The sequence below is a fragment of the Salmo salar genome, chromosome 26 (genome assembly GCF_965601325.2).
Source record: "Salmo salar chromosome 26, fSalSal1, whole genome shotgun sequence".
Classification (NCBI taxonomy): Eukaryota; Metazoa; Chordata; class Actinopteri; order Salmoniformes; family Salmonidae; genus Salmo; species Salmo salar.
This window is the reverse complement of record NC_138316.1, coordinates 54,097,501-54,113,240: the sequence shown is the minus strand read 5'-3', so window position 1 is coordinate 54,113,240 and position 15,740 is coordinate 54,097,501. Positions and strand designations below refer to the sequence as shown.

Sequence of the window (15,740 nt, the reverse complement as noted above, 5' to 3'; positions counted from 1 at the left end):
GTGGTATTTACATATTTGCAGAAATCCATTCAGGTGTGTATTTTGTGGCTTTTGCCGAATGCATTCTAATGTCTCGCTGTTGCAAATACCTGTAAACACACAGTCCAGTTCAAAGTGAATGATGGCAGGCCCGTGTGGCAAATGGCTTTGTTTGCATATAGGTCCTACCGTACCTCTGATTGGCTAAAAGGCCCACCAATCTGCGTAGACTCCGGTCCTGGACGAGACAGATGTTTTTATTAGGTTTTATGTACTGCAGTGTCTGTTAATTGTCCAAACGCACAGCCGCTTTCCCACTCTATATATTACTACAGAATTTTCACAAAATGCCTTCCTATATACGCAATTCCCTAAACATTCTACGAATGTATTAAAAATGTTAAAAAGACAATATCTAAGCGCTCGCTTGTCAGAAAATGTGAAGAAAAAAAAAGAAAAAAACACATAGCATATTCTTCCTGGGGGTGAATATGAACAGATTTTAATAAGATTTAATGTTGCTAAAATGTTGTCAGTTCCCCTTTAACAACATGACCTTTAATAAACACCAGGGGGACTTCCTGCTGTCTGTCTCTCCATCATTACCAACATGACCTTTAATAAACACCAGGGGACTTCCTGCTGTCTGTCTCTCCATCATTACCAACATGACCTTTAATAAACACCAGACTTCCTGCTGTCTGTCTCTCCATCATTACCAACATGACCTTTAATAAACACCAGACTTCCTGCTGTCTGTCTCTCCATCATTACCAACATGACCTTTAATAAACACCAGGGGGACTTCCTGCTGTCTGTCTCTCCATCATTACCAACATGACCTTTAATAAACACCAGGGGGACTTCCTGCTGTCTGTCTCTCCATCATTACCAACATGACCTTTAATAAACACCAGGGGGACTTCCTGCTGTCTGTCTCTCCATCATTACCAACATGACCTTTAATAAACACCAGGGGACTTCCTGCTGTCTGTCTCTCCATCATTACCAACATGACCTTTAATAAACACCAGGGGACTTCCTGCTGTCTGTCTCTCCATCATTACCAACATGACCTTTAATAAACACCAGACTTCCTGCTGTCTGTCTCTCCATCATTACCAACATGACCTTTAATAAACACCAGGGGACTTCCTGCTGTCTGTCTCTCCATCATTACCAACATGACCTTTAATAAACACCAGGGGACTTCCTGCTGTCTGTCTCTCCATCATTACCAACATGACCTTTAATAAACACCAGACTTCCTGCTGTCTGTCTCTCCATCATTACCAACATGACCTTTAATAAACACCAGGGGGACTTCCTGCTGTCTGTCTCTCCATCATTACCAACATGACCTTTAATAAACACCAGACTTCCTGCTGTCTGTCTCTCCATCATTACCAACATGACCTTTAATAAACACCAGGGGGACTTCCTGCTGTCTGTCTCTCCATCATTACCAACATGACCTTTAATAAACACCAGACTTCCTGCTGTCTGTCTCTCCATCATTACCAACATGACCTTTAATAAACACCAGACTTCCTGCTGTCTGTCTCTCCATCATTACCAACATGACCTTTAATAAACACCAGACTTCCTGCTGTCTGTCTCTCCATCATTACCAACATGACCTTTAATAAACACCAGACTTCCTGCTGTCTGTCTCTCCATCATTACCAACATGACCTTTAATAAACACCAGGGGGACTTCCTGCTGTCTGTCTCTCCATCATTACCAACATGACCTTTAATAAACACCAGACTTCCTGCTGTCTGTCTCTCCATCATTACCAACATGACCTTTAATAAACACCAGACTTCCTGCTGTCTGTCTCTCCATCATTACCAACATGACCTTTAATAAACACCAGGGGGACTTCCTGCTGTCTGTCTCTCCATCATTACCAACATGACCTTTAATAAACACCAGACTTCCTGCTGTCTGTCTCTCCATCATTACCAACATGACCTTTAATAAACACCAGGGGGACTTCCTGCTGTCTGTCTCTCCATCATTACCAACATGACCTTTAATAAACACCAGGGGGACTTCCTGCTGTCTGTCTCTCCATCATTACCAACATGACCTTTAATAAACACCAGGGGACTTCCTGCTGTCTGTCTCTCCATCATTACCAACATGACCTTTAATAAACACCAGGGGGACTTCCTGCTGTCTGTCTCTCCATCATTACCAACATGACCTTTAATAAACACCAGACTTCCTGCTGTCTGTCTCTCCATCATTACCAACATGACTTCCTGCTGTCTGTCTCTCCATCATTACCAACATGACCTTTAATAAACACCAGACTTCCTGCTGTCTGTCTCTCCATCATTACCAACATGACCTTTAATAAACACCAGACTTCCTGCTGTCTGTCTCTCCATCATTACCAACATGACCTTTAATAAACACCAGGGGGACTTCCTGCTGTCTGTCTCTCCATCATTACCAACATGACCTTTAATAAACACCAGACTTCCTGCTGTCTGTCTCTCCATCATTACCAACATGACCTTTAATAAACACCAGGGGGACTTCCTGCTGTCTGTCTCTCCATCATTACCAACATGACCTTTAATAAACACCAGACTTCCTGCTGTCTGTCTCTCCATCATTACCAACATGACCTTTAATAAACACCAGGGGGACTTCCTGCTGTCTGTCTCTCCATCATTACCAACATGACCTTTAATAAACACCAGGGGACTTCCTGCTGTCTGTCTCTCCATCATTACCAACATGACCTTTAATAAACACCAGGGGGACTTCCTGCTGTCTGTCTCTCCATCATTACCAACTGTTGTCCTGGGCTGTGTCCCAAATGGCCCCTGTATTGTCTCGGTAGTGCCCTCATTTTGTACAGAGCCATATGGGGTAAGTCTTAGACCAGAGCTTGTGAGGCTCCGGTCAGGAGTATCGTGCTGTAAAGGGAATTAGAGTGCCATTTCAGACGCATCCCAGAAGCCTTTCAGTAACAACAGATAGGAAAGATATTCCCTAACCATGCCCTATAGCCTACCCCATAGGGCTCTGTTCCCTAACTATGCCCTATAGCCTACCCTATAGAGCTCTGTTCCCTAACCATGCCCTATAGCCTACCCCATAGGGCTCTGTTCCCTAACCATGCCCTATAGCCTACCCCATAGGGCTCTGTACCCTAACCATGCCCTATAGCCTACCCTATAGGGCTCTGTTCTCTAACCATGCCCTATAGCCTACCCCATAGGGCTCTGTTCCCTAACCATGCCCTATAGCCTACCCCATAGGGCTCTGTTCCCTAACCATGCCCTATAGCCTACCCCATAGAGCTCTGTTCCCTAACCATGCCCTATAGCCTACCCCATAGGGCTCTGTACCCTAACCATGCCCTATAGCCTACCCTATAGGGCTCTGTTCTCTAACCATGCCCTATGGCCTACCCCATAGGGCTCTGTTCCCTAACCATGCCCTATAGCCTACCCCATAGGGCTCTGTTCTCTAGCCATGCCCTATAGCCTACCCTATAGGGCTCTGTTTTCTACCCCATAGAGCTCTGTTCTCTAACCATGCCCTATAGCCTACCCCATAGGGCTCTGTTCCCTAACCATGTCCTATAGCCTACCCCATAGGGCTCTGTTCCCTAACCATGCCCTATAGCCTACCCCATAGAGTTCTGTTCCCTAACCATGCCCTATAGCCTACCCCATAGGGCTCTGTTCCCTAACCATGCCCTATAGCCTACCCCATAGGGCTCTGTTTTCTACCCCATAGGGCTCTGTTACCTAACCATGCCCTATAGCCTACCCTATAGAGCTCTGTTCCCTAACCATGCCCTATAGCCTACCCCATAGGGCTCTGTTCCCTAACCATGTCCTATAGCCTACCCCATAGGGCTCTGTTCCCTAACCATGCCCTATAGCCTACCCCATAGGGCTCTGTTCCCTAACCATGCCCTACAGCCTACCCCATAGGGCTCTGTTCCCTAACCATGTCCTATAGCCTACCCTATAGGGCTCTGTTCCCTAACCATGCCCTATAGCCTACCCCATAGAGCTCTGTTCCCTAACCATGCCCTATAGCCTACCCCATAGAGTTCTGTTCCCTAACCATGCCCTATAGCCTACCCCATAGGGCTCTGTTCCCTAACCATGCCGTATAGCCTACCCCATAGGGCTCTGTTCCCTAACCATGCCCTATAGCCTACCCCATAGGGCTCTGTTCCCTAACCATGCCCTATAGCCTACCCCATAGGGCTCTGGCCAAAAGTAGTGCACTATATAAGGAATAGGTTGCCATTTGTGACTCAGCCACTGTGACTGAGTGGACACCCCTTTCCACTGCCTGTGATCTAACCATCGTCTAGGGAGGGTACCACTGCCTGTGATCTAACCATGGTCTAGGGAGGGTACCACTGCCTGTGATCTAACCATGGTCTAGGGAGGGTACCACTGCCTGTGATCTAACCATCGTCTAGGGAGGGTACCAAGATAGACCACTGCCTGTGATCTAACCATCGTCTAGGGAGGGTACCACTGCCTGTGATCTAACCATCGTCTAGGGAGGGTACCACTGCCTGTGATCTAACCATCGTCTAGGGAGGGTACCAAGATAGACCACTGCTTAAACATCTATGATAACAGTCAGATATCACATTCACAATAACACTCCATTTCACAACTTCCTCAAAACATCTTCTTCCTCTTCCTGTGTTACATCCTCTTCCTCTTCCTGTGTTACATCCTCTTCCTCTTCCTGTGTTACATCCTCTTCCTCTTCCTGTGTTACATCCTCTTCCTGTATTACATCCTCTTCCTGTATTACATCCTCTTCCTGTGTTACATCCTCTTCCTGTATTACATCCTCTTCCTGTGTTACATCCTCTTCCTGTGTTACATCCTCTTCCTGTGTTACATCCTCTTCCTGTATTACATCCTCTTCCTGTGTTACATCCTCTTCGTCACTTCAAGTGATCCAGCTGGTGATGTCATTCGCTGTTTTTTTACCTCACTGACAACGTTTACAAAAAACAGACAATGATGATGAGTCAGTGTGAGTGACTCAGTGTGAGTGACTCAGTGTGAGTGAGTCAGTGTGATTGAGTCAGTGTGATTGAGTCAGTGTGAGTGAGTCAGTGTGATATGAGTCAGTGTGATATGAGTCAGTGTGAGTGAGTCAGTGTGAGTGAGTCAGTGTGAGTGACTCAGTGTGAGTGAGTCAGTGTGATTGAGTCAGTGTGATTGAGTCAGTGTGAGTGAGTCAGTGTGATATGAGTCAGTGTGATGATGAGTCAGTGTGAGTGACTCAGTGTGAGTGACTCAGTGTGAGTGAGTCAGTGTGAGTGAGTCAGTGTGAGTGAGTCAGTGTGATTGAGTCAGTGTGATTGAGTCAGTGTGAGTGAGTCAGTGTGATATGAGTCAGTGTGATATGAGTCAGTGTGATTGAGTCAGTGTGAGTGAGTCAGAGTCAGTAGACAGGCTGATGTACTGCCCTCAGCTGTAGATCTCTGGTAAGGCAGGGATGGAGGGATGAGCAGATGGAGGGAGGACTGATGCAGCTGTAGATCTCTGGTAAGGCATGGATGGAGGGATGAGCAGATGGAGGGAGGACTGATGCAGCTGTAGATCTCTGGTAAGGCAGGGATGGAGGGATGAGCAGATGGAGGGAGGACTGATGCAGCTGTAGATCTCTGGTAAGGCAGGGATGGAGGGATGAGCAGATGGAGGGAGGACTGATGCAGCTGTAGATCTCTGGTAAGGCAGGGATGGAGGGATGAGCAGATGGAGGGAGGACTGATGCAGCTGTAGATCTCTGGTAAGGCAGGGATGGAGGGATGAGCAGATGGAGGGAGGACTGATGCAGCTGTAGATCTCTGGTAAGGCAGGGATGGAGGGATGAGCAGATGGAGGGAGGACTGATGCAGCTGTAGATCTCTGGTAAGGCAGGGATGGAGGGATGAGCAGATGGAGGGAGGACTGATGCAGCTGTAGATCTCTGGTAAGGCATGGATGGAGGGATGAGCAGATGGAGGGAGGACTGATGCAGCTGTAGATCTCTGGTAAGGCAGGGATGGAGGGATGAGCAGATGGAGGGAGGACTGATGCAGCTGTAGATCTCTGGTAAGGCAGGGATGGAGGGATGAGCAGATGGAGGGAGGACTGAAATCATTATGCTGCTATGAGATCATCCACTGTCCCATTATTCAGTTATTCTCCAGCTCTCTGTGTTTCAGCCAGAGAGACAGAGTCTACAGCTATACCAGACTACAGTCCAATTACTAGACAGGACCACTAGTACAGAGTCTACAGCTGTACCAGACTACAGTCCAATAACTAGACAGAACCACTAGTACAGAGTCTCCAGCTGTACCAGACTACAGTCCAATAACTGGACAGCACCACTAGTACAGAGTCTACAGCTGTACCAGACTACAGTCCAATTACTAGACAGGACCACTAGTACAGAGTCTACAGCTGTACCAGACTACAGTCCAATAACTGGACAGCACCACTAGTACAGAGTCTACAGCTGTACCAGACTACAGTCCAATAACTAGACAGAACCACTAGTACAGAGTCTCCAGCTGTACCAGACTATAGTCCAATAACTGGACAGGACCACTAGTACAGAGTCTCCAGCTGTACCAGACTACAGTCCAATAACTGGACAGGACCACTAGTACAGAGTCTACAGCCACCTGTCTGTCTGTCTGTCTGTCTGTCTGTCTGTCTGTCTGTCTGTCTGTCTGTCTGTCTGTCTGTCTGTCTGTCTGTCTGTCTGTCTGTCTGTCTGTCTGTGTCTGTCTGCCTGCCTGCCTGCCTGCCTGCCTGTCTCTCTGCCTGCCTGCCTGTCTCTCTGTCTGTCTGTCTGTCTGCCTGCCTGCCTGCCTGCCTGCCTGCCTGCCTGCCTGCCTGTCTCTCTGTCTGTCTGTCTGTCTGTCTGCCTGCCTGCCTGCCTGCCTGCCTGTCTCTCTGCCTGCCTGTCTCTCTGCCTGCCTCTCTGCCTGTCTGCCTGCCTGCCGCCACATGATGAAGGCAGCTCTTTCATACTAGCAGATCAGTAGAGTCTCATCTCCATCCTCCTCCTCCTCCTCCTCCTCTTCCTCCTCTTCACTGCTGCTGGTGTTCAGTCCACTAGGCACCCCTATACCCCTCTTCCTCCTCCTCCTCCTCCTCTCCTGTGTTGGCACTTCCAGGTCATGAAACCTCTGACTGTCGTCTGAAGACCCCGAGGGGGGTGACGTCTGAGGGGAAGTCAGGGGGTGGTGGCAGGGCGGCTGGGAGTCTGGAGGGGGAAGGACAGGGGGAGTAACGGGGGAGGTGAGCCCCATGGGGGAGTAGCGTCGTAGGGCCACCCCTCTCAGGTTGGCAGCCAGTCCAAGGACCAGCTTCCTGGAGGCTCGGCGGGTGTAATGACCTGTGCTGCCCTCTGGGGGGCACTGACGGCTCAGTATGCTGGGGGCAGACGTTAATGACTCACTCCGCTGCCCAGGGGTGTGGAGCTCACTGAGGGGCAATCTAACCCTGCTACCCTGGCTCTCTGGGGAACACGATGACCCCTCGGATGGTTCACTGTCAGAGGGGGAGAGTGGGGAGCAGGGAGACTCCTGGGAAGGGTGGGAGGACTGTGGCAGGGCCTGGTTGTGGGCGTGCAGGGCGAGGCCTACTGCTGCCGTAGAGCAGCGGGACAAGGTCCTTGCTGGTCCCATGCCCTCCACCATGCCCGCCACGCCACCTCCATCCCCAACCCTGGCTTCAGGTCCCTCCGAGGTGTGGTAGGAGTGCAGGCCCAGAGCCACCTGAGACCCGGGGGGTGTGAGGAGGAGGGGGATCTGGCCGCGGAGACGGGTCCCTCGGTGGAACAGACGGTTCCAGAGGCGGCCAAGGCGGCGGTGTGACGTGGCCCGGCGGGAGGAGTGTCTTCTGATCTGCCTACGCATCGCCGTACGGATGTTCTGGAGCATGGAGGCCTGGATGAGGGAAGGAGGGAGGGAGGGAGGGAGAGAGGGGAGGGAGGGAGGGAGGGAGGGGAGGGAGGGAGGGGGGGGAGGGAGGGGAGGTAGGGAGGGAGAGAGATGGAGGGAGAGGAGAGAGGGAGAGGAGGTAAGGAGGGAGGGAGATGGAGATGAAGAGGTGAAGGGAGGGAGAGGAGAGAGGGAGAGGAGGTAAGGAGGGAGGGAGAGGAGGTAGGGAGGGAGAGAGATGGAGGGAGAGGAGAGAGGGAGAGGAGGGAGGGAGGGAGGGAGGGAGATGGAGAGGTGAAGGGAGGGAGAGGAGAGAGGGAGAGGAGGTAAGGAGGGAGGGAGAGGAGGTAGGGAGGGAGAGAGATGGAGGGAGAGGAGAGAGGGAGAGGAGGTAAGGAGGGAGGGAGATGGAGATGGAGATGAAGAGGTGAAGGGAGGGAGAGGAGAGAGGGAGAGGAGGTAAGGAGGGAGGGAGAGGAGGTAGGGAGGGAGAGAGATGGAGGGAGAGGAGGGAGGGAGGGAGATAGAGAGGTGAAGGGAGGGAGAGGAGATAGGGAGGGAGGGAGGGAGGGAGGGAGGGAGGGAGGGAGGGAGGGAGGGAGGGAGGGAGGGAGGGAGGGAGGGAGGGAGGGAGGGAGATGGAGGGAGGGAGGTAGAGAGGTGAAGGGAGGGAGAGGAGATAGGGAGGGAGGGAGGGAGGGAGGGAGGGAGGGAGGGAGGGAGGGAGGGAGGGAGGGAGAGGAGGGAGGGAGGGAGATAGAGAGGTGAAGGGAGGGAGAGGAGATAGGGAGAGGAGGTAAGGAGGGAGGGAGAGGAGGTAGGGAGGGAGAGAGGGAGGGAGGGAGGGAGGGAGGGAGAGAGATGGAGGGAGAGGAGGGAGGGAGGGAGGGAGATAGAGAGGTGAAGGGAGAGGAGAGAGGGAGAGGAGATAGGGAGAGAGAGAGGGAGGGAGGGAGGGAGGGAGAGAGATGGAGGGAGAGGAGGGAGGGAGGGAGATAGAGAGGTGAAGGGAGAGGAGAGAGGGAGAGGAGATAGGGAGAGAGAGAGGGAGGGAGGGAGGGAGATAGAGAGGTGAAGGGAGAGGAGATAGGGAGAGAGAGAGGGAGAGAGAGAGGGAGGGAGGGAGGGAGATAGAGAGGTGAAGGGAGAGGAGATAGGGAGAGAGAGATGGAGGGAGAGAGAGAGGGAGGGAGAGGAGATAGGGAGAGAGAGAGGGAGGGAGGGAGGGAGGGAGGGAGAAGAGATAGGGAGAGAGAGAGGGAGGGAGGGAGAGGAGGGAGGGAGGGAGATAGAGAGGTGAAGGGAGGGAGAGGAGATAGGGAGAGGAGGTAAGGAGGGAGGGAGAGGAGGTAGGGAGGGAGAGGGAGGGAGGGAGGGAGGGAGGGAGGGAGGGAGAGAGATGGAGGGAGAGGAGGGAGGGAGGGAGATAGAGAGGTGAAGGGAGAGGAGAGAGGGAGAGGAGATAGGGAGAGAGAGAGGGAGGGAGGGAGGGAGGGAGAGAGATGGAGGGAGAGGAGGGAGGGAGGGAGGGAGATAGAGAGGTGAAGGGAGAGGAGAGAGGGAGAGGAGATAGGGAGAGAGAGGGAGGGAGGGAGGGAGATAGAGAGGTGAAGGGAGAGGAGATAGGGAGAGAGAGAGGGAGAGAGAGAGGGAGGGAGGGAGGGAGATAGAGAGGTGAAGGGAGAGGAGATAGGGAGAGAGAGATGGAGGGAGAGAGAGAGGGAGGGAGAGGAGATAGGGAGAGAGAGAGGGAGGGAGGGAGGGAGGGAGAGGAGATAGGGAGAGAGAGAGGGAGGGAGGGAGGGAGGGAGAGGAGATAGGGAGAGAGAGAGGGAGGGAGGGAGGGAGGGAGGGAGAGGAGATAGGGAGAGAGAGAGGGAGGGAAAAAAGAGAGAACTCAGTCAGCAAGACCATCAAAGCTGTCAATCATTTGTTAACCCGTTGTCACGGCAACACTCAGATCTCTCCCGTCCGAATTAGATCCTGGCCAAGAGAGTAGATACAGTATTAGATATTCACACCATCAGAACACAGACAGACAGTCAGAACCCAGCTGCTACGAGAGCTACGGTCTGTGGTGTAAACTTTACAACAGGGACATCCACCCAGATCTCTGCTACAGTCTGCGGTGTAAACTTTACAACAGGGACATCCACCCAGGTCTCTGCTACAGTCTGTGGTGTAAACTTTACAACGGGGACATCCACCCAGATCACTGCTACAGTCTGCGGTGTAAACTTTACAACAGGGACATCCACCCAGGTCTCTGCTACAGTCTGTGGTGTAAACTTTACAACAGGGACATCCACCCAGGTCTCTGCTACAGTCTGTGGTGTAAACTTTACAACGGGGACATCCACCCAGGTCTCTGCTACAGTCTGCGGTGTAAACTTTACAACGGGGACATCCACCCAGATCTCTGCTACGGTCTGCGGTGTAAACTTTACAACGGGGACATCCACCCAGGTCTCTGCTACAGTCTGCGGTGTAAACTTTACAACGGGGACATCCACCCAGATCTCTGCTACGGTCTGCGGTGTAAACTTTACAACAGGGACATCCACCCAGATCTCTGCCACAGTCTGTGGTGTAAACTTTACAAACTTTGCCATGTCTCTAATAGAGGTGCTGGCTTGCCTCGTCTCCCTGACCCCTCCTGTGTCATTCTGCTCCGCAGGCCAACCCCGTACAGCGCGGAATATCAAGTAGCCGCGGGTGGTGGTCCAGAACAGAGTTAGTTTGATGGGTGGTGCTTCAGAACAGAGTTAGCATAGCAGGTGGTGCTTCAGAACAGAGTTAGCATAGCAGGTGGTGCTTCAGAACAGGGTTAGCATAGCAGGTGGTGCTTCAGAATAGAGTTAGCATAGCAGGTGGTGCTTCAGAACAGAGTTAGCATAGCAGGTGGTGCTTCAGAACAGGGTTAGCATAGCAGGTGGTGCTTCAGAACAGGGTTAGCACGGTGGGTGGTGCTTCAGAACAGAGTTAGTTTGGCGGGTGGTGCTTCAGAACAGGGTTAGCATAGCAGGTGGTGCTTCAGAACAGAGTTAGCATAGCAGGTGGTGCTTCAGAACAGGGTTAGCATAGCAGGTGGTGCTTCAGAACAGGGTTAGCATAGCAGGTGGTGCTTCAGAACAGAGTTAGCATAGCAGGTGGTGCTTCAGAACAGAGTTAGCATAGCAGGTGGTGCTTCAGAACAGAGTTAGCATAGCGGGTGGTGCTTCAGAACAGAGTTAGCACGGCGGGTGGTGCTTCAGAACAGAGTTAGCACGGTGGGTGGTGCTTCAGAACAGAGTTAGCACGGCAGGTGGTGCTTCAGAACAGGGTTAGCATAGCGGGTGGTGCTTCAGAACAGAGTTAGCACGGCGGGTGGTGCTTCAGAACAGGGTTAGCATAGCAGGTGGTGCTTCAGAATAGAGTTAGCATAGCAGGTGGTGCTTCAGAACAGCGTTAGCATAGCAGGTGGTGCTTCAGAACAGAGTTAGCATAGCAGGTGGTGCTTCAGAACAGGGTTAGCATAGCAGGTGGTGCTTCAGAACAGGGTTAGCATAGCAGGTGGTGCTTCAGAACAGAGTTAGCATAGCAGGTGGTGCTTCAGAACAGGGTTAGCATAGCAGGTGGTGCTTCAGAACAGAGTTAGCATAGCGGGTGGTGCTTCAGAACAGAGTTAGTTTGGTGGGTGGTGCTTCAGAACAGAGTTAGTTTGGCGGGTGGTGCTTCAGAACAGAGTTTGTTTGGTGGGTGGTGCTTCAGAACAGAGTTAGTTTGATGGGTGGCGCTTCAGAACAGAGTTAGTTTGGTGGGTGGTGCTTCAGAACAGGGTTAGCATAGCAGGTGGTGCTTCAGAACAGGGTTAGCATAGCAGGTGGTGCTTCAGAACAGAGTTAGTTTGGCGGGTGGTGCTTCAGAACAGAGTTAGTTTGATGGGTGGCGCTTCAGAACAGAGTTAGCACGGTGGGTGGTGCTTCAGAACAGGGTTAGCACGGCAGGTGGTGCTTCAGAACAGGGTTAGTTTGGCGGGTGGTGCTTCAGAACAGAGTTAGTTTGATGGGTGGTGCTTCAGAACAGAGTTAGTTTGGTGGGTGGTGCTTCAGAACAGAGTTAGCACGGTGGGTGGTGCTTCAGAACAGAGTTAGCACGGTGGGTGGTGCTTCAGAACAGAGTTAGTTTGGTGGGTGGTGCTTCAGAACAGAGTTAGCACGGTGGGTGGTGGTTCAGAACAGAGTTAGCACGGTGGGTGGTGGTTCAGAACAGAGTTAGTTTGATGGGTGGCGCTTCAGAACAGAGTTAGCACGGCGGGTGGTGCTTCAGAAGAGAGTTAGCACGGCGGGTGGTGCTTCAGAACAGAGTTAGCACGGCGGGTGGTGCTTCAGAACAGGGTTAGCATAGCAGGTGGTGCTTCAGAACAGGGTTAGCATAGCAGGTGGCGCTTCAGAACAGAGTTAGTTTGGTGGGTGGTGCTTCAGAACAGAGTTAGTTTGGTGGGTGGTGCTTCAGAACAGGGTTAGTTTGGTGGGTGGTTCTTCAGAACAGGGTTAGCACGGCAGGTGGTGCTTCAGAACAGAGTTAGTTTGGCGGGTGGTGCTTCAGAACAGAGTTAGTTTGGTGGGTGGTGCTTCAGAACAGGGTTAGCATAGCAGGTGGTGGTTCAGAACAGAGTTAGCACGGTGGGTGGTGCTTCAGAACAGGGTTAGTTTGGTGGGTGGTGCTTCAGAACAGAGTTAGTTTGGTGGGTGGTGCTTCAGAACAGAGTTAGTTTGGTGGGTGGTGCGTCAGAACAGAGTTAGCATGGCAGGTGGTGCTTCAGAACAGAGTTAGCACGGCAGGTGGTGCTTCAGAACAGGGTTAGCACGGCAGGTGGTGCTTCAGAACAGAGTTAGCATGGCAGGTGGTGCTTCAGAACAGGGTTAGTTTGGTGGGTGGTGTTTCAGTTGTGTTGTGGTCTTACGCTGGCTTCGCTACTTCCCAAGGACGAACATGCAATGCCGGTGTGTGTGTGTGTGTGTGTGTGTGTGTGTGTGTGTGTGTGGTGTGTGTGGTGTGGTGTGTGTGTGTGTACTGCGTGTTTGAGGGGGCCTGAGGGGAGAGAGCTGCAATCCTCCACTCAGCCTAATGAGAGCCCAGCGTGCTGCAGAATATGAGGCCCAAATGGCATCCTTTTTCCCTATACAGGGCACTACTTTTGACCAGAGCCCTGTGGCACCCTATTCTCTATATAGTGCACTACTTTACCAGAGCCCTATGGAACCCTATTCCCTATATAGTGCACTACTTTAGACCAGAGCCCTATGGAACCCTATTCCCTATATAGTGCACTACTTTTGACCAGAGCCCTATGGAACCCTATTCCCTATATAGTGCACTACTTTAGACCAGAGCCCTATGGCACCCTATTCCCTATATAGTGCACTACTTTAGACCAGAGCCCTATGGAACCCTATCCCCTATATAGTGCACTACTTTAGACCAGAGCCCTATGGCACCCTATTCCCTATATAGTGCACAACTTTAGACCAGAGCCCTATGGAACCCTATCCCCTATATAGTGCACTACTTTAGACCAGAGCCCTATGCCACCCTATTCCCTATATAGTGCACTACTTTAGACCAGAGCCCTATGGAACCCTATCCCCTATATAGTGCACTACTTTAGACCAGAGCCCTATGGCACCCTATTCCCTATATATATAGTGCACTACTTTAGACCAGAGCCCTGTACTCTTATAAAAAAAGGTTCCAAAAGGGTTCTTCGGCTGTCCCCATAGGAGAACCCTTGTTGGTCACAGGTAGAACCCTTTTTTAGGCTTGGGCGGTATCCAGATATTCACATCGTCATACAGTCTTCATCTCATCCCGGGATTTACGGTATTACTGGAATAGCACACAAGAGGGCGCTAAAAACGCAAGGAAAGCCCATTGTGCCTCTATTACCAGGATGCTAACAAAATGAGCACAAACCAATAGTGAAATCATATAGACGCTGTTAGCTAAATGCTAAGACGCGAAAATGAACAAACTAATCGCAAAGACAGGCAAATCCAGCTCATAAAGTTAAACAAATAAATACAAGAATCAAACTATATGACTCTGACAGATACATACAAATAAATACAAGAATCAAACTATATGACTCTGACAGATACATACAAATAAATACAAGAATCAAACTATATGACTCTGACAGATACATACAAATAAATACAAGAATCAAACTATATGACTCTGACAGACACATACAAATAAATACAAGAATCAAACTATATGACTCTGACAGATACATACAAATAAATACAAGAATCAAACTATATGACTCTGACAGACACATACAAATAAATACAAGAATCAAACTATATGACTCTGACAGATACATACAAATACATCTGTGAACACAAGTTTGCGATAAACAAAAAAAACGTAATGGAAACGTATTCCAGTGGGTGTAACCAAGCAACAAGGCAGTAACTGCCGTCTAGGGTCAAAGGTCATGTCAGAGGACAGGGTGAACTAACAGGATCAATAAGGATTCAGTAACCAGACTAAAAACCCACCAATATCAGCAGCTATTAGCTAACAGGATCAATAAGGATTCAGTAACCACGCTAACGCTAACCACGCTAACGCTAACGCTAACCACGCTAACGCTAACAGCGTTGTGATGGAACTAACAGGATCAATAAGGATTCAGTAACCAGACTAAAAAACCCCACACTAAGTACTCCGGACGTCAGCCTGATTCTATAACCATGACTTCATCCCAGTACTAAGCCACGTGGAAGTCTCTCTTCACTAATGCGCTTCGTCTTCTGAAATCCTGACACAGACGAAAACCCACATTTATAAACTATTACGACCCCCCCCAGAGAAAGAGCAACAGAACGAGGAAGACAGAGAGAGAGAGAGAGAGAGGTAAAGGAGACTATCTGGGTAAAGGAGACTATCTGGGTAAAGGAGTCCTATCTGGGTAAAGGAGACTATCTGGGTAAAGGAGTCCTATCTGGGTAAAGGAGACTATCTGGGTAAAGGAGTCCTATCTGGGTAAAGGAGACTATCTGGGTAAAGGAGACTATCTGGGTAAAGGAGGCCACTGCTGGGCCACACGGTGTCTGAGTGTCCCTGTGTCTCTCTGTGTCCATCTCTGTGTCCATCTCTGTCTGTGTGTCCATTTCTGTGTCTCTATCTCTGTGTGTCTCTGTCTGTGTGTCCCTGTATCTCTCTGTGTTTCTGTCTGTGTGTCTCTGTGTTTCTGTCTGTGTGTCCATTTCTGTGTCTCTATCTCTGAGTGTCCCTGTGTCTCTCTGAGTGTCCCTGTGTTTCTCTGTGTCTCTATCTCTGAGTGTCCCTGTGTCTCTCTGAGTGTCCCTGTGTTTCTCTGTGTCTCTATCTCTGAGTGTCCCTGTGTTTCTCTGTGTCTCTATCTCTGAGTGTCCCTGTGTCTCTCTGAGTGTCCCTGTGTTTCTCTGTGTCTCTATCTCTGAGTGTCCCTGTGTCTCTCTGAGTGTCCCTGTGTTTCTCTGTGTCTCTATCTCTGAGTGTCCCTGTGTTTCTCTGTGTCTCTATCTCTGAGTGTCCCTGTGTTTCTCTGTGTCTCTATCTCTGTGTGTTTCTGTCTGAGTGTCCCTGTCTCTCACTGTGTCTCTGTGTGTCTGTGTGTCTCTCATTTTGAACGCAGGCTGGGAGACCAGGGGATCAGACATTTCATTATGGTCTGTCCGGGTATTAAAACAGGTCAGAGATCAGTGATCAGGCTGGGAGACCAGGGGGCTGAGACATTTCATTATGGTCTGTCCGGGTATGACAACAGGTCAGAGA

At 50.6% G+C, this 15,740-nt stretch overlaps 1 protein-coding gene across 1 annotated transcript in view; it reads right to left on the bottom strand.

Annotated features, from left to right (window-relative positions):
- Positions 1–3,170: 3,170 nt before the first annotated feature.
- Positions 3,171–15,740, bottom strand: part of lrp3 (low density lipoprotein receptor-related protein 3) — a 75,400-nt gene continuing 62,830 nt past the window's right edge. The window contains exon 12 of the mRNA XM_045708709.2: positions 3,171–7,940. Within this exon, the coding sequence (XP_045564665.2) occupies positions 7,020–7,940 (921 nt within the window). The 3' untranslated portion in view covers positions 3,171–7,019. The remainder of the gene's footprint in view (positions 7,941–15,740) is intronic.